Here is a 19,910-nt window from a genome sequence, read left to right on the forward strand (position 1 = left end):
CCTAAATGCTTCATGTCATCTAGTGCTAGAAAAACAGACAGTGATAATGGACAGGTAAAGACATACACACTGTTATACAAACACCAGCAATCTGTTCACACTGGATTTATATTTGTCATGATCTTTAAGATAAATGATTGTTTCGAACGATTTTACAATTCTGATGGCTTACAATGATTTTAACAGCAACAATTGAGAATAAGTAATAACTTTAAACTGAATCATTGGTCAATTACCCCACACTGCAAAAAAACAAACAAACAAACAAAAACATTTATTTGGCCAAAAATATGTTTTCAAAATATGCTTAATACATTATTGTAAAAATTAAAGCTTAATTAAAATATGTTTAGTTTCAAAAAATATAAGGCAAAAATTTAATTTTTCGTAGCCAAAATATAAAAGTTTGTATAAAATATAAAATTATAAGTTCATTTTTGCAGTTGAAAATATATTTAACTTATCCCTTTTTAAACTTGTTGTTTACAGGCTTGTAACATAAAAAGTTTTTTTCCAATGCGACATGAATATAAGTGCTTTAAAATCTTAAGTATTTTCCAAAATATAAAAAAATTGGCCAAAAAAGATTGGTGAAATTTTTTTGTAATTTTTGTAAACATATTTTAAAAAATATTACAGTACATACTTTTGGTAAATTTATTTATTTTTTTATTATATATATATATTTTTTTTTATCTCACCAAACAACTGCTTTAAAAAAAAATCAACGTTTTTTCCTACCCTCATTTGTTCTCTTTTATTTTGAGCAAAAAGCTGATATAATAACATTTTTGTAAATGACTTTTGTTAGAGATCAGATTTGGACCGATGATCAAAACATACAGAGAGTTTTTACTGTTTTTGGATCAGTGGATGCTTCAGTGTTTTATAAGTTGGGTAAGAGCGCCACCTGGTGAATAATAGCAGAAATATGGATTGCTGTAAAAACTCATCATTGACAGCTAAGCTTATTTGATGACACAACTCATCAATGGCGGGGAAAGAGTTAAGTTGAAGCATCAAAATATCACAAAAAGAAGAAGTCTGGTATGTTATTGCATCGGCAGTAACTGTGTTTGAAAAAGTACCGTTCCACAAACAAATGGTAAAAAAAAGAGAGAAAATAACTTCAACAACTTATGCCAAGTGAAAGTTAGCCACACCATCTGTGATGCACAATTTTCTCCAGCACAAATGAGTTTTAATGTGAAAGTGAGACACGCAGTCTATCTGCTGCCAAAGACTCCTGTGTGTTCATACAGGTCCTACATCTTTAAAATGAGAAATTGTTCCCCTGGCGGGGTGCAAACAGCTCCCTTTAGATTTCAGTCCATTTGTTCCATCAGCATTTTCACCTGCAATAAAAGCGTCAGGGTTCTGGTCACTTAACTTTGCCTTTTCCAGGTCAAGCGTGGGTCCTTGAGCGGAATCAAAGGAAACGTCTCACGAACTCAAGTCAACATAATCCCCGGAGAGATTGAGCTCATCTATTCAACTCTTTCATTTCTATAAATACTGACTGTGTGTTTGATGAAGTCATGATGTTTAATCACTCAACTATAATGAACTGCCACCCAAAACACCTTAGCAACCACACAGCAAGATCCTGGCAAGCATCCCATATTATGACAGACCACCCAAATTATATTATTGATTACTTGGTCCTAGATGTCACATGCTTGCACACCACCATTTAGTGCCTTATTTAGCTATAATAAGTGAAAAATCTAAGTAAATATGTGTTTTTATCCGATTAGTCGATGAATCGGAAAAATAATCGGCAGAATAATCGATTATGAAAAGAATCGTTAGTTGCACCCATAGACCACCCCATATTACGGCAAACAAAATACATTTTCTTCAGACAATACACCAATCAGGTTTTCTATTAAAATTCAGATCATAAATTTGTAATAAACCATTTCAATAGCCCCTAACATACATATTGATTTTCCCAACCCAAACAAGTCATAAACAACTTGTCCTGCAACCACAAAAAGTCAAGTGGTCATTCAGTGATCTTTAAAAAGCATTTGATGACAGCCTGGCCTTCAGGAAATATATAAACCTACATTTGAAAAGCAAACATCACTGCAGGAAAACATCACTGCTGCTTATCTGCACACGACCAAATGTTCAAACTTCTCCCTGCGGCACTTTCTCCTATTAAAAGCTTCTGCTGATCATTTAAACACACACACGCACGCACACACCTCAACCTCTAACTCAACACAGTGTTAAATACACAACAGTAGTGCTTATAACACAACACATTAAGACGGTAAAGAGGTAGAGAAAAACTCATCCTGAGGTGTTAAACCTCCTTCACCTTCAGTCTGTTTCCCTGACGCTTTGGGAAAAGGACTAAACATCCTTTACCGGCACCATCATTAATCGTGTTTAGCAAAAATTTCTTCTGTCATTAGGACGAGTTTGTCTGACAGCTACAATCGATGTCACAATCAATGCGCGCAGTGGAGCTAAATGTGAATGAACAGCTGGCCACTGAGGTAAATGTTTCTCAATGAAGTCTGACATTTGTGTGCAGAAGAAGCTGCTCTCGGTTTAAGCACACGCTCATCTCTAATGTGGCATTAAACTGATCAGTGATCAGTATGAGCTCATACCTCAGCTGCAGGTATTCCTTCAGGTGGGCGGCACTGCAGAAGCACTTCCTGTTCCAGTGACACTTCCTTACCCAGCGGCTCCTGATCAAAGGTTTTCCTCAGATCTATAAAGAAACAGACATACAAAGAAATGTTAAAGATCACAAATATTTAGATATGAGACTTGATGGATATATAAAACTAAAAATGATATAATTATCTTAATGTTTAATAATTAATGAACACTTGTAAAGTTGCTTTCAATCACACATTAATGTATAAAGTGTTGTATAAGGGCCATTCCACTGAATCTGTGACATTTGCATGTTGTTTTATCTTTTTTAACACTAAATCTAAAAACACTTTCAAAATGAGCATTGGTCAATCTTGGGTAACTAGTTTATTTTTTTAACATGGTTTCTTAATGGAGGATGGAGAATTTTTGGTAAGGACTGAAAGTAATAAGACTGAGTGTTTAGCATAAATTTAGCAAATACATGAGATGCATTAGATATCTGCTAAAAGCATGAAGACACTAATTCTAATTCTAGTGATTTACCTTTTTTTTTTTTTTATAAACCAATAACATTCAAGAAGTAATATAGGCAACTGAACATTAAGATTGACATTTACAGTCATAGCATCAAAATCGTAAAATATACAGAAAAGAAAAAACGAAAAGTAACTTTAGATCTTCACATGACCTTCAGAAGATCAAGATGATGAAACACCTCTTGAAAATTTGACTTGTAGGATATTTCTGGATTTTCAGAGGGTAACAGGACTGAGTGAAATGACTAAAATGTGCATTTTATCTAAAATATTATGACTTTCCAATGGTAAACAATATTTAAAGCAAAGATGGCATATGGACCCACACAAAAATGCAAAAATAAAGATATCTGAAGAATCCTGACCCTTATGCTTTATATTTAAATAGAAAGTATAAATATAGAGAGTAAAAAATGCTGTTTTATGTCGTATTATTAATGTTTTATATTATATAGTTTAAATTTGGTGTTAGATTTATATGCAGGACACTTTGCGTAATAATAAAATGTATTTTAGAGTTACATTTTTTTAGAATTTTATACATAGGGTGGTTTCCTAGACAGGGTTTATCCAAGTCCCAGACTGAAATGCATGTTTGAGCTGCCTTCATAAATTTAAACATATATCAGTGCATTGTTTTGTCTCAAGATGCACACCCGTATTGTTTTTTGTAAGGTCTGTTTGTAAAAAGTCCTAATAAAATTAAAGCCTAGTCCTGGCTTAACTTAAACCCTGTCCGGTAAACCATCCCATAAACCCGATTCGGTGAAATAGCCCATAAATGGTGACCTGAAAGGGGCAAAACATTAAATTACATAATTTATAGCATGCACAATAAAAAACTGCAAAAATAAATGTTTAAACATTTGAAATATTTTTCATTAAAGTTCATCTTGTTTAATTGGAAGAAATAACAGATTAGTTGACGATTGCAGCCCTAAATCTAACCGAGTCTTTCCTCAGAAATCTCCTCACAGCTTATAGGAACCTGCAGGAATACTGATCTGTATTAAAGGCTTCATTCAGATGCTGCCCATCTCGCTGTGACTTCTACTTTCTTCAGTACATATTTGACTTGGAGCTTGAATAAAGTATGGCAGGTCTGAGAACAGTGTTGCAGCACATGCTAATGACTGATTTTAACAGGGATGTGTAATGAGTTTTATGCCTCTTGCTGCATATTAATGTCATTAAACACTTCAATCGTACGCAAGAAATAAAACAGAACCCTTCATAATGCAGCTGCACGTTTTTTATCTATACACAATCTCAAATTTTCTAAGGCCAGTTTTATTAATATCTGTTTAAGCAAGGGAATTTTCCACACGCTTATCTCTGTCAGTGTCATTTACTATATAAATGTATGATGGGAATATGCTGTCATGTTGACAAATGGGTACAGCCTCATTTCTCTCAGTGATAGAAACACACACACATTCACATACACATAGCTTATTTAATGATAATACTCTGATCCTAAAACAGGCTGTGTATCAAAACCTATTGAGGTTTCCTTTTGTGGGAACTGGGAGACATGAAGTATAAAAGGCAACGTGTAAATGCCCATCGCTAGCTGAAATATGCCGAAGCAGGCGTAACAGGGATGCATGAAGTATGGCAAGGGAGACGCAGTGTCTCGTTCCCTTCTCAGGGAACAACAGTTACATACGTAACCTGAGGTGTTTTCTTTGGGTTTGAAACACAAGCATCATGCCAACATTGATGTGAGCGTCTGGAGCGGTAGAGAGCGTCTCGCTCCAGCAGACCAAAGGTTCATTAGATGTTATTGTTTTCTGCTGGTAATAACATGGCCACTGAGATCAGATAAGATGTGTGTCATACAATCATTGTCTCATACAGAAACATCATTACCTAACAAAGCTCAACAAGTCAAATATAATCAAGTCAAAGCCTAAAGTTTAACAAAAGAGCTCAGATTTGGATGTGATTTTCATGTTCGAATAAAGAAACGGCTGGTAAAAAGTTTTTAGTTTTAACCTCTGTAGGAAATAAGCAGTGAAGCAATGTGGCGAACACCAATAGCAGTGCAGAATTCCTGCTCATGTGATCTTCTGTAAGTGGCGCAACACAACATAGGTTTAAACTGTTGATCATGACATAATGTTAAAGGTTGCATTAAATTTTAAAGCAGTATAGAAAATCGATCAAAGGTCTTGGCTACATCACGGTACAGACTTCCTTATAAAAACAACATGATGTTATGATGGTATTGAGTGGCTATATGATACTTTAACATATACATTATACTGTATAGATATGAATTAAAGTATAACGTTACCACCTGATAAAAAGTAATATATGCAAGTCTATCCTCACATACTGCTGTAAAGAGGTTTATTGTAAATGTATTTGGGTTCACGCAACTGAAAGCTCTCTGCGCTCATACATATGAATCTGTCTATACTGTAGATGTATCAACATAAAGACGTCAGATCGAATGATTTATGAAATGTTTTTGTCATTTAAGCAAAAATCGCTCGAGTTACAGCACTTTCTCAGGTTAAAAGCTGTTTTCGTGATTCTTGGCTGATCTTAGGTCAGCTGCTTTAAGATCCTCTACTCAAAATCTCATTATTATCGGGTCACACATTGTAAATGGCGATGATTTGCATTGAATTTGACTCCCACACTACACAGAGAGACATTGAGAGCTGTGGGTTATTGTGCTGTTGAGTGGGTTTGTCGCCAGACAGAGACAGCAAGTTACCCTGTGGGTGTCCGGATATACAACAACAACAACAACACAAGGTCAAACAGACAGAATGCCAAGAGGACACGCACATGCACACACAGACTCACAAACACACACGAATCTGTGACTGGTTACTTTATGAAATATTCAATGTGTTTGCATTGATTTTTCACTAATATAAAATGAAGCAACATTGTGAATATTATGATTATTTATATTTCCATTTTATTTAGCCATTAAGTTTCTTAAAGAGTGTCATTAAACTAATTTTATGAACCTTCCAGTTTTATTAAAGTATGAAAGTGTTATTATGATTTAAACCTCAGCAGACAGTTAAAAGAGTATATCCGGCCAAAATGGGAAAGTTCATTTCAACAAAAAAGACTTGTTATTGTCATATATAGTTTTTATGTCATTTCAGCAACAAGGCCATTTCCATGGCAAAAAACTTGGTAGAGAAAATCAGATCTGATTTAAAAAAATATAAGACATTTAACTCTTTCTCCACCATTGTCAAGTTAATTTATGAATTAAGAGAAAACGTTTCCCTGTCAATAATGAGTTTTTACACCAAGCCATATTTCCGCTATCATCCACTAGGTGTCGCTCTTACCCAACTTATAAAACACTGAAGCATTCACTGATCCAACAACAGTAAAAACTGAAAAAGTTTGTTTGTTTGAAAGCAAAAGGTCTGTTCTTTCATTTGATATATTGTATGTTTATATATTTAAAGAAGAACATTTTCTGGAAGGCATTAAACGTTTGTGAAAATCAAGAGCAACTTTATTTTAAAACACTAGAGTTAAGGGGACACTCCACTTTTTTTGAAAATATACTCATTTTCCAGCTCCCCTAGAGTAAAACATTTTCGAGGACTTTGCTGATGTAACATGGATGCAGCAGGTAAAATAATATTACGCAGCGTCTGAAAATAGTCCCTTTCATAACTTTCACCACATGATTATTTTCGGGCACTGCGTACTATCACTGCCTGGGAAAATTTTTAAAACTCTTTGGTTATTTTTGAGCACGATGCTAATGGTCTAATCAGATTCAATATATTGTGCTAAGCTATGCTAAAAGTGGTAGTGCCAGACCCGAAGTTCAGCTGAATGGATTGCAAAACGGTAAAAATCTAATGTTTAACTCTAGGGGAGCTGGAAAATTAGCATATTTTCAAAAAAGTGGAGTGTCCCTTTAAGATTTATTAAGAAAAAAGGACAACATTGGACTATAAAACACAGTACTATTTACAAATAATTAAAAAGTCTAATAAGTGCAGTGAAAACAGCATTGAGAGGACACAGCGCTGTAGTACAAAACAAATGTGTTTGTCAGCTGTTGTCAGAATGAAGTGTGGGTGAGACGCTGACACATTAAACATTCCTTACGAAAATTATCCAAGGTTTTACTAAAGTTAAAACCAAAAAATCATTGCAAAAAAATGCAGCATGAAGTTAAAACAACAAGTCAAATTAACCTACAATTTTAAGTTTTGGCTTAAAAAGTTGACATGACTTATAAATTCAAGTTAAAATGTGTTGATTTGACAAAATGCTAAGAAAAATGCTTTAACAGTGTTAGTAAAAGCATGGTTTTGCTTATAGTAATCAATACACCAAAAAAACTTGGTTACTACACTTTTACCACAAAAAACATGGTTAATTTTTGTAAAGGATCTCATTCCAGATCTCAGTGTTTCAGTGGATTAAAGCTCCTATGAGCCCACAATTAATAGCTGTAATTCTGACACACATGAGATTGAAACAACATCAAGTGTAAATCCACAACAGCTGCTGGCACTTTCATTTCATTCTGACGAGAGTTACATGCTGAAGTTTGACTTTCTTTAGTCGTCAGCAGTCAAGACAATTTATATTTACAAAAAGTGACCAAGAAAAGTCAAAACTTTGTAGTGGGCCGAGAGCTTCTGAAGCAGTTGTTCTTGTTTTATTCTTTGTATGTTTGGCCGCTGACTCACCGCGTCCTGGCGTATCGCCCGAAGAACGTGTTCCTGTCAAATCTGTCGCCCCCTTCTGAATAGTTTCCGATTGTCAAGTGTGCTAAATCAGGCCTCTCCTCAATATTTGTTCTAGTATGTAGTGTGTTGGCTGAATTCTTTACTCGGTTTGTCACATCAACAGCAGCTGAAGTGAGCTACCGCCTGGCCGCTGACCCGATTTAAGGCACTTTGGGGTTCTGTGATCCATATTTTGTGCGGCTCCAGGGCCAAAAACCTGAGCGAAAAATAATGTGAGGTATGAACGCACGCTGGATTTATAACCTTCTCTAATGGGCCAAACGCATTACAATGCCATTTGTGATATGCAGTGCTACACAAGCTCTCTGCCCATTATAAATTAATGGAGGTGGAGACGGTAGATGTTACACACATTTCACTCTCAAAACTTCAATACATGAAAGTCTACAAGAGTTTTGTGTTGTTGCAGAGCAAAGATTTTCAACTTTATGAAACAGAAACCACTGCACCTGGATTATCAGAATTAAGATTTCTATCTGCTGGAATATAAACTTGATTAAAGAAATCCCATGAACTAAAGACCGCTCGAGTACACCTTAGCAACCAAAATCATTCACAAACCCAAAACTAATCGGTGCTGAGTTCACCACGCAGGCACATTTTCTGTGTACTCGTATAAAAACCAAAGCAGTTAAGTTTAAAATCCACCCTGTGTGAGAATGTGCCAGGAAAATAAAAGAGACTTTTTGAGATGTGAGAAATACACACAACAGAATGACTTTTATTGGCTCCGGACATGAAAATTGTTCTGATCTTTTTATAACAGGAACGCTTTGGGGAAAAATATAACAGCTTGTATTGGGCGTGATGAAAACGTCTTTCAGATATAAAGAGTCCGGGCCAAGCGGCAGAGAATCTATGAAATATCTAACCGTAGAACCCCAACGCAAAAATGCCCGGCGGGCAGAGCTGAAATCCCACGAGCCTCTTCTGCCAGGCCGCGGCCGCACACGTGGACGCATGTGAAAACAATTACATTAACTTGTGTAATTTAGCACAAGTAGCAAAACACATCCACTTAGTGAATTAAGGGCCATTTACATACTTTAACTCTCCATCCTCATCCCAGCGCGTCTAAACTAAAGCTGGCAGCACAGAGATTCACTGCGCCAATGACTGCGCTTACTCTAATGTGAAAAAATACATTTAACATAAAACTAATGCTTGACCATCAATCTGCATCTCTCTTTAAACCTGAGGTCGACACAATGAATACTAACATACTGACTACTGCACAAAAAGTACTGCATGATGCACAAAAGCATACACTGCAAAAAATGATTTTCTTTGGGTGATTCTCGTGAAATTAGATTTGAGGTGTCATGAAACATTTTGATAATAAGAGTAAATGCTATCAAAATAAGCAGCATACAGTTACAAACATCTCTTCATGTACTATCATACAAATTTTGTTGATTTTTCCAAATTTAAGGGGAAAATGTTCATTACCGTAATGTGTCCATGACTAGATTTGGGTTCTTTGGCATGGAAATATTTATAATTAAAAAAATAAAAAAAAAATAAAAAGCTTCAGTGCATGTTATACTATAAACATTTACAGTAAAGAAACATGTGGTATTTGGTGATCATTGGTAAATGTAGAGAAAATAAATTTTCTCATCCTCCGCAACAATTTTCAATCATTGTTTAAGCCCTCAAGGAACTAACATTTAAAAAAAATAGTTGTTAGGGACATAATTGACTGTGACACTCAAGATGGCTACCAGGTAAGCAGTTCTTATTTTATCTCTCCAGGTAAAAGTTGAAATTTTGTTTGTCATAGTACCTAGACAACTTTTTAGTTCTCATTACCGAAACAAGAGTTTGTAAATGCATATATTTAATGTAATATCAAGTTGCCGTAATGATAATTTTTTGATAATGATAATCTAAAAAAAATGTAAATAATTCTATAGGAAATATTTTTAAATCCTCTAAAAATAATGGTTATAGTAAGTTCAGACCTTAATCTTATATATGCAAAAAAATGAAAATTGGCTTTAAATCTGGATTTCGTGAGAATCACCCATTTTTGTCTTGTTTTCAGTTCAAATATCTAAACATTCTTAAATCAAGATTAATTTTCTTGATGAGCAAAATGACCTAAAGCATATATCTAGTTTTTAGTAGGGATGCCTAACACCTCGCGACCAATCACTTGCAGAATAAAAGTATTTGTCTACATCATATATGTGTGTGTACTGTGTATAATAAATATGTGTATATATACACACACACATACATGTATAATAAAAAAAAAGAAATACATTTATATATAATATAAACAGATATATAAATATAAACATGTATAAATAATAATACTTCAATATATACATGCATGTGTGTGTATTTACATAATTATGATACACAGTACATACATATATGATGTAAATAAAAACTTTTATTCTGTAGATTATAGATTTAATAAGACAGTAGTCACGATTAATCGTTTTGCATCCCTAGTTTTTAGACAAAAAATAATTTATAATAATTAATTATAAATTAGGTAGATATATGTACCGTACACTGACATGGGTAGATATGTGCTTTTTATTGTTATTAATACTAGGTATTTTATTATGTACTTTGTTTATATGTGTTTTATTATATTTAGTTTTGACTTGTTTTTACTCCATACAGCAGTTTGGTCAGCCTGGTGACTAGTAAAATGTGCTCTATAAATAAAAGAACTAGAACTTAATAATTTAAGTGAATTTGTGCTTAAAACAATCTGCCAATGGGGTAACAACATTTTTCTTGAATTTATCTTGAATTAAGTGTTTAATAAAAAAGTTTATTCTTACCCCATTGACATTTTTTTTCTTGTTTTAAGCACAAATTGACTTTTTATATTTTTATCTAAAAACTAGACTTATTTTCTTAGGTCATTCTGCTCATCAAGAAAATTCATCTTGATTTAAGAATTTTTAGATATTTGTACTGAAACACAGTACAAATAGTAATTTTTGCTGTGTACTAATTATAAAAAATATATAAAAAGTAGTATGTGATAGCAACAATGATGAAATCAACAAAATATGTACATTTTACATTTGTTAAAAATCCCAGCTTATTCACATGAAATGTCAAGGGCATTGCATTGCGATATAGCATTTCACAGTTTACACTGCACACTATGGCAGGTGTAGTGGGTCAACGTAGTATTAGAGGGATAAAGAAAACAAGGATAGTGTGCAAACTGTAGAGTACCCACTGTATGAACGGTACGTAGTGTGGTCCGAACACAGGTATGGTGTCACAGTCTTCCTCTGGTCTAAAGCTCTGAACTGATCTGTTGAGTGGTTTGTGTTCAGATAAATCACTGTGTGTGTGTCTGTGTCCAGATCGAAACTCATTCCCTCATAACTCAGACTAAAAGTGCCCGACACCAACAGCCCTACAAATCACCGTCTCAATGAATCAACTCATTCAGACTTTACAGCTTCACAACTTTATGGAGCATCCATTGATCACCGACCCGCAACAACAAAACACTGCTTATTTATCGCTTGTGAGCGTTACTGATTAAAACATCTGCTGCAAATAAAAAACAAAAAAGAGCTCAATAATGCCGGCTGTTTCTAATAGTGAAAGACAAAGAGAGACAGACGGGGACAGAGACAGAGAGATTTTCATTTAAAACAAATGATCAGAATGATGAATACTGAACTGAGACCAGCTCATCTGATTCACATTTAACCCAACAGAGAAATAAGACACAACATCTAACAAGTCTCAGGTTGATGTTCCTGTCACTTTCTGTCCGAGAGTATATAATACATTCATTGACACTAAGTATAAGCAGATGAAGGAGGAAGACTAACTTAAGATTAATGATGGGTCTCAGGTGTGGGATTTCCAACCAATCCTTTCAATATTCACAAAAAAGAAAAGCAAACAAATGCGAATTTAGTGCGTTCCGACAGACATTGTGACGACGTTGAGCCCCATATATGGTAAAGATATCGTCAGCTAAAACAACTAGATGACCAGTCAATGTTCGCTACGTCAAATGCGTCTCCATCTCAGATTATTTTGCATTTTCTCTTTTTTTGCATAAGCCAAAATCCACCTCAAGCGAGGTTAAAAACTTTTTTGTGAATTAATGGATTTTTATTTGAAATTTGGCGTTTCCATCACTCGTTTCTTATGCGATCCTTCAAATTGCACAAAATCTGTGTGATGGAAACCCAGTCAAAGTAAAAATATTTCTGCTTCATGTATAACTGAACAAAAAACATTTAAAAGGAATAATTTTGTGTTTAATAAAATAGTTTATGGTTTAATCCAAAGTACCACAGCAAAAAATAAAGAGCAAATAAAGAACAACGAGATTCCCGTTTATACACTTTTACATTTATGCATTTAACAGATGCATTTAAAATAAACTTCTGAATAGGAAAGTTCAAGATTCAAGCTGTCTCTCAAAGTGTACCTTAGACCAGTTACTCAAAAAAAGTAATTTATTACTAGTTACATTACATTAATTATTAATTAATAACATTTTACTAATAACTTTCTAAACTCTATTTAGTAAATAATACAAGGACAGGCTTGAAACGGCTCAAATAAATCATATAAAAGTACATAAATTATTCTGCTTACACTTTTAAGGTCCAACTTTACTATTAACTAACTATTAACTACTTTCACCTCAATGTACTCATAATTACTGCTTATTAATAGTTAGTAAAGTAGTTGTTAAGTTTAAGTATTGGTAGGATTAAGGATGTAGAATAAGGTTTTGCAAAATCGGGCATTAATATCTGCTTATAAGTATTAATAGACAGCCAATATCTTAGTAATTTTAAAGCTTATAACAACCAATTAATAGTGAGAATTATAAGCTAGGGTGTTACCATTATTCTTACTCACTAAAGTATTTAAAGTGAGAAGGATTCGTTAAAAACATACATTTTAACCTTAGACTTTAAATGTTGATGTTAAATGCACTATTGTATTATAGCATTGATCTTCAGTCCATACACAAGATTTACCTCAATTACATCAGAAGTTACTGTCATTAAATTATAGAGTAACCCCTTACTTTATTTTATCAAGGAAAAGTTTTTAAACTAACTACTTAGTAACTAGTTACACCCAACACTGCCTGAGACACACCTGTCTTCATTGTGTGTGTGTGTGTATGTGTACTCACAGGCGATGCGCACATGAGCCTTGCGACTTTTGGTGGTCCCGGCTGAGCTCCAGGCAACACACTGACACCAGAAATCCTCCAACCCGAAGAGTTCCTCCACCTGCTGACGGGTGATCTCGATACTGGCCTCCCGAACCACCAGACCTACAGACAGACAGACAGAGAGAGAGCTGCTGTCAGTAAACATCACTTTAGTTTTGATAACAGAAGCAGGACAGTAAAACTAATCTGAGATCTCTGACTGTAATTCTTTACATGTGTTTAACCACAGCTGAACAGTTGGTTTATTTGTCAGAAAGCTGCTGATGTAAGAACAGAGATACATTATAAGTTCATTAAACACAAACAGTAACACAACCCTCACAGGTCTCTAAACGTCTCTGTTAGCGCTCTGTGATTTCTCCTCATGGAGTTGTTTGGAGGCTTTGTAACGTAACAGTGGTCCTGTGAATCCTGATCATTAAACTCCTCTGATTACTCTTCATCTGGGACGTGTCAATGCCAGCGCCTCTCAGATGGATGTTTTGTCTTTTGGAAGAACACGTTACAAACCATGTGTTCACTTTAAGGCTTTAGTGTTGATGTAATCATTAATTGTATAACAGGGATCAAGTGTTCAATCTCAAATCTGAGCGAATGACGAAAGAGCTTCACTAATCAAATCACAGACATTAAATATCATTTACTCCTCTCTCTCTCTCTCTCTCTCTCTCTCGCTCTCTCTCTCTCTCTCTCTCTCTCAATTTAATTGTGCTTTATTGGCATGACAAAAACTATACATTTGTATTGCCAAAGCATTTGCATTTGGGCTGCGTACAAATAGTGCAAATAAAAGTAAAAATAAAACAAACTATATGGTGCAACATTAAAAGTACAGTTGTAATATTTTATTTCTCTCCCAGTGAGTAAGAGGAGAGTGTTCACACAGGCATCTCTTACTCACAGAAACTGAAGTGATTTCACACAGCGAGCTGTATTTTTCCCATGAATCCGTGTGTGTGTGTGTGTGTGTGTGTGTTAGTGTGTGTGTGTGTGCGCGCGCTCAACGATCCCTGCGGTGGTTTCCGGGCACAGGTTCTGATTGGGTTGCATAGCCAGTGCTATCATTCCTGAGCCATAAAGCCACAATAATCCTCTATGCAAATGTGGATTCTCTCCTCCTGCTTCTCCTACATACTAATTTTGTGTGGGTCCATCCACAGTCATTTAACATCACATGCGACTTTAATTCTCTCCTAAACTCTTTCCAGAAATTAAGACAGAGAGACCGAACATTTCTCTACTAACAACTGAGGAATTTAGACCATGCAAGTACCTTACAGAACCATGATACACACATCAAAGCAGCATGGTACAATTACTGTACTAGAGTATCACCACAGTACTGGTCTGCCTCATCCGGTATTCATACTGTATTAAAGGGGAGATATAATAAAAATCTGACTTCATGTTTAATTGCTATAATTGGGTTGTCAGTGCTTCTATCAACCTAGAAAATGTGATAAAGATCAACCCAGTATCATAGTTTTGGAAAAACAATCTCTGCAAGCATGTGAAAAAGCGAATTGAAAATTGGCTCCCCTTGTGATGTCAGAAGGGGATCTTATTATAATATTACAGCCACATAATCTGCACTATCCATTGAGAGGGAGAGAGAGAGAAAATAATAATTGACAGCACAGTTGCACTTCAATTTCCACAATCCACCATTATGGTGATCAGTGTTTGCATTATCAGCTCATTTGCATTTTAAAGGACACACCTAAAAACAGCACATTTTTGCTCACACCTACAAAGTGGCAATTTTAACATCTTATAATAAATGATCTGTGAGGTATTTTCTATTTTACTGTAAAATTACAGCATTCCCTATAAAACTATCCTCAAATACAAAATCTCAAATCAAATCTTTTTCTCTTTCTCCAATGATTTACCTGCTTACTGGGATTAGAAATCTACTGTTGGCAGTGAAATTCGATTTTTAATGCCATGATTATAGTACTTCACATTCTTTCTGTCATCCAAAGCAAACCACGACTTAAACTTGCCAATATATTAAAGGAACAGTATGTAAGAAATTTATATCAATTAATCATAAAATGTTATGTAATCATAAATGCAGCCCTCAACTGATGTTTATGTTGTCATTTTGTGTATTGGCCACCAGTTGTGTGATTGCAGTACCAGTTTTAGCCAAAAGTTTTGTGATTGCAATATCAGTTTTGGCCACATTCCTTCATACTGTTCATTTAACATCAAAATTACATTACATTTTAAAATATAATGCAGCACAGCTTTAAAGGAAATACAGCGTTCATATGAAACTGAATGATCCTGTGGTGGTTATAGACATTTACCCAAGTGTGTTTCCAGTAATAATCATAAGATCATAGAGATACATTGTTTTAAATCTATATTCTCTAATATGAGCTACAGTAACAATGAGGAGTTCCTTACCAAACAACACTAATAATAAATGTAGCTTATATTATCACAAGAGATATTAACAATAAATGATCTCACTATGAATCAGATAACGCTCAATGTCATCGCTGGAAAATGATTAAGTCATTTTCATTATTTTTCCCGTAATGAATGATTACCGTCTTGGGTTTGACACGATGCGTTATTGATGTGCACCTCATTATCATTTCGGGCTTTGAGCATCTTCTCTATTGATCTGCTGGAGATGGACAGCTGGACCTCAGTGCTGGGATGTCGCCCATCATCGTTCAAGCCTGTGGTGTTGTGTATTACATCACTGTAATTAACTTAGCATCCTATGTAGCAATCAATGGTGCTGGCCTGTCAAGATTAACGCCGGCGATTCTTCAGCATTAAGGACGTTCAGATGACCTCAGATGACCTCTATTAGGTCCGCTCATTTGTTTACATGCGGGAGGTTCAGCCTGAACATCGACCAATGTAAAAGCATGAAATTGGAGCGTTCCTTCCGGGTGGCTGTCTTACACGGCGAGCGACATAATTAAAGACGACGGGCGGGAAACGCTCAGGTTGTGCAGCGTCTAACAAATCGACTGCCATCCATCTTCCGCACGTCTCTTTCCTAAGTGCCATAGCTCAGCGTGTCTAAGCGAGCCTGAATTAAAATTGGCCGATACCCATCAAAATAACTTAAATGAACAGGATAGGGTCTATAAATAGATTCTAAACACCCCCATCTGTAAAGTCTGAGTGTTTAAGAGATCAAATCAATAGAGAAACATTTGAGAAGGTGTTTCTCCTCAAAGCCACTCCATCGAAGAAATCCATCTGTATTCAGTTAATGATCTGCTGTTCGGCATCCACAGTAAGCAAAGTCCTTTATTTCGGAGAATGCACAGGGCTAACAGACTGGAGCAGAGAGCCTGGCACTGATAACTCACTGTCTCTGTGTGTGCACAGCCTAAAATATCTGTTAATCTGCTTCCCTAACAAACAGAGAGAGAAAGAGAGAGAGAGAGAGAGCGTTTGGCCATCAGATCATGTTTCCATCGGCTCAAATAGCTATTGACCAGCCCAACCAGCTTCTATCTGTGGTTTTCTGTCAATCTGTGGAAACTGGAGAGTGAGACATAGAGGAAATAATAGATATGTTCAGAATGGCATACTGTACTAATCGTGCTACTCTTGCAGTATGTGCAAAGTATGCACTTCTTATTTATGCAGGGGACTGATTTTTTGAAAATGCATAATTAAACTTAGCTTCATTTCTAAAAGCAGTGCACTGAATTAGATGTAATTTAATTTTTGCATATTACCCCATGGGTCTGGTCGTGTCAGCTCATCCATTGAGTTTACTACCAGTTCAGAGTGGGATGGATTATTATAGGTGTGTCATTATATTTGCACTGCTTATTGTTGTGACATCATAAAAATTGGGAGCGAGCATCATCGAAATGCAGGTTTCCCATACATTCATTTATTTGTCAGTCCGCCACAAAATCAATAGAGTCATTTCTATTTTAATTTGCAATTAAACTGTTGACATGCTTCTAGTGCCGTGATGTCATGATGATGGTAACATGAGATGGTTTAATTTAGATAGGACACCACTGAAGGCCTAGGTGTGAAATGCACGGACCGCCATTGATTTGGAATATTATGAATTCAGATGCCTACTTGCTTTTCGCCTACTATACAGTATGGAAGTAGGTTGTTTTGGACCATAGACTGGAAAAAAATGGATGTAGTGTCCGTGACGTCACCCATAGGTTTCCGAAAGATCGTTTTTGAAGCCAATAGTAGGCTGTGCCTGCCGTCGCCATCTTGGCCACGTGTCACCACGCATCACTCACGGATATCCGAAAATGGGTGAAGACATGGGTGAAGCTGAGGTGGCTGGTTGCTTAAACCATGCCTGCCTAGCTCGACAGTAGTGATTGCAGTGGCAATCCACCTGTCACTCAAGTAGCCACACCCTTAATTATGCAGAACTTCAAGGCTGATATAATTTAAATGGATTAGTTACAAAAATATTCACTCCCTTGCAGTTGTCATGAAGGGCAAAATGAGCTATACAGAACAAAAAGTATTTTTGTACCAGGATGAAATTTTGTTTTCTTTTTTAAAGATGGGCATGTTAACATAGATAGGAATTGACTATAGGAGCCAGTCAATGTCGATGAATTGCGTTTAATCACTTCCGCATTGGCTTCATCAGAGAGATCGGAAGGTTGCCCCTCGTTTTGAACGCAGACTGAGTGTCCACTTCCGCTGTCATTGTCTCAAGGCAAAGAAGCCCATCATTATGATAATGGAAAATCAGTTTGCCAAACAATTTTAAACTTAAACCCCAATACACAAATGAAATAAATCCTTCAATTTCCCCCTCACAGTTTCCCATTAAACTCATCAGTGTGTGTGATAAGCGTGCGCTTGTGTGTGAGCGTGATGTGTTTGTGTTGAGATGGAGTACAATGGTCAGTGTGCGTCTGTGAAAAAAAAATCAAATACCCACAGGCCTCTGGAGCTATTACAGACAACACCGCCGCTTTCTTTGATTGGCCGCATTCAGCTGCCAAAAAGGGAAATTGAGTTGTCGGCGTTCGCCCACAGGTAGCAATCACACTCTTCAATAGGGCTTTGAACGACGGTTTGGTGAAAGCCTGGATATTAAATCCCAGAGGACACGCGTGCACGTGAGCTGGTGCCGTCTGGAGATTTTAGTCAAACATCACGGCCAATATTCAATAAACGGAGATGCATCACAGTGGCTCAGATCACACAGTCAGTGTTTATCTTTGACCAAACTCTTTACTTCACTTTACTTTAGCTGACCATCACCATGTTGAAATGTGGAAATGTTTGATTTATATATTTATCATTTGTGCACAGCTTTCATCCAACAAAAATGCAGTTAAATTTCCAAAGCGCCTTCTGCATGAGTACAAACACATCCTAGAATTGATCCTGGGATTGCTCCTGTAATTGAGACCAGCTAACATCGCTGTAAGGTTTTAGCTCTTTGACACAGGAGGTTTTAAATATCTACCAATTGCTGTGCTCTCCCCTACATTTTGTTATAAAAACCTCAATTTCAACTAACATCGACAATTCTACTTTTTTATGAAAAATGTAAAAAAATAGAGCTGACTTTTTTGGTAAAGCCAAAGTGCTTCCACACGTCGCCTTTGAAAGCTGCAGGTGTTTTTATATTTTCTGCCATTTTCTCACTCCCGCTAACTTCTGAGACATTGGCCGAATGGTCATATATGACAGACAACTGGACAGCGACAACTAGGTCGTAGAGATCGAAATACCGATAATCGTGGGAAAACTCGTGGCGAAATTATCATGATAGTTAACTGTATCGATATTTTTGCACAGCCGTACTTTAAATGTACTGTTTTGTACCGGGATGCTGGTCATTCAGCCATCAAAACACAGAAAATACATCATTTGACAAATTTCCACAGGAAAAAAACCTCAGAAATCATGGATTGTTAAAATAAGAAGAGACATTATGAACTCATTTTGAGATAAGAGCAACGCAATGTGTATATAAAATCTGTTTTGCAATTGGCCTGTTGGCTTATCACTAATTCTTATGTTTTAAGCATTGTACTGTAAGCGTAAAAGCTTTGGTGTGCACGCCTTATAAAGTCCTATAACTTAGTACATAACACCAATTTGTACAGATTACAAAAACGCAGGTCATAAATACGTTAAAAACTTTAATCGGGTAAGTCCTGTTTAACTCTTTCACCGCCAGCGTTTTTAAAAAAAGTTGCCAGCCAGCGCCAGCGTTTTTCATGATTTTCACCAAAGTTTAATGCCTTCCAGAAAATGTTCTTCTTTAAATATATAAACATACAATATACCAAATGAAAGAACAGACCCTCTGCTTTCAAACAAAAAAAACCGTTTCATCCTACCTTTAGTGGTTCTTTTGCAATCAGCTTTTGAATATGGGTAGGTTTTTGCAAAAATACCATATTTTGAGCAAAAAGCAGAGATAATTCCATTTTTATGACGGACTTTTCATAGAGATCCCATTCAGAGCGATCTTTAAAACAGACACGGACATGCAGCAGCTTGTCATAGGGCAATACTTCCGGTTTTAAAAAGTTCGGAAGTGCGCCACCTGGTGGATACTAGCGGTATTGCGGAAAGACGGAAAATCTCGTCATTGGCGGGGAAGCGTTTTCTCTTAATTGACGAGATATCTCGTCAATGGCGGGGAAAGAGTTAAGCACATTGACCGGAATCAACAGAAGCAGGATTCATTTCTAACTAAATAACATTTGTAAGTTACACAACTTTGGGGCTCATATGGGGTTTTACATCTAACAATACTTTAACAATCAACTATCACGTAAATCATTTTTATCAAGT

General features: G+C 35.9%; 1 protein-coding gene across 3 annotated transcripts in view; it reads right to left on the reverse strand.

Moving 5' to 3' along the window:
• unc5cb (unc-5 netrin receptor Cb) overlaps positions 1-19,910 on the reverse strand; it is a 139,605-nt gene that overhangs the window by 42,204 nt on the left and 77,491 nt on the right. For all 3 annotated transcript variants that reach the window (XM_065264340.2, XM_065264349.2, XM_065264333.2), the window contains 2 exons: positions 13,074-13,217; positions 2,628-2,731 (listed from right to left, as the gene is read on the reverse strand). In XM_065264340.2, the coding sequence (XP_065120412.1) occupies positions 2,628-2,731; positions 13,074-13,217 (248 nt within the window). The remainder of the gene's footprint in view (positions 1-2,627; positions 2,732-13,073; positions 13,218-19,910) is intronic.

The sequence above is a fragment of the Paramisgurnus dabryanus genome, chromosome 10, assembly GCF_030506205.2.
Source record: "Paramisgurnus dabryanus chromosome 10, PD_genome_1.1, whole genome shotgun sequence".
Classification (NCBI taxonomy): domain Eukaryota; kingdom Metazoa; phylum Chordata; class Actinopteri; order Cypriniformes; family Cobitidae; genus Paramisgurnus; species Paramisgurnus dabryanus.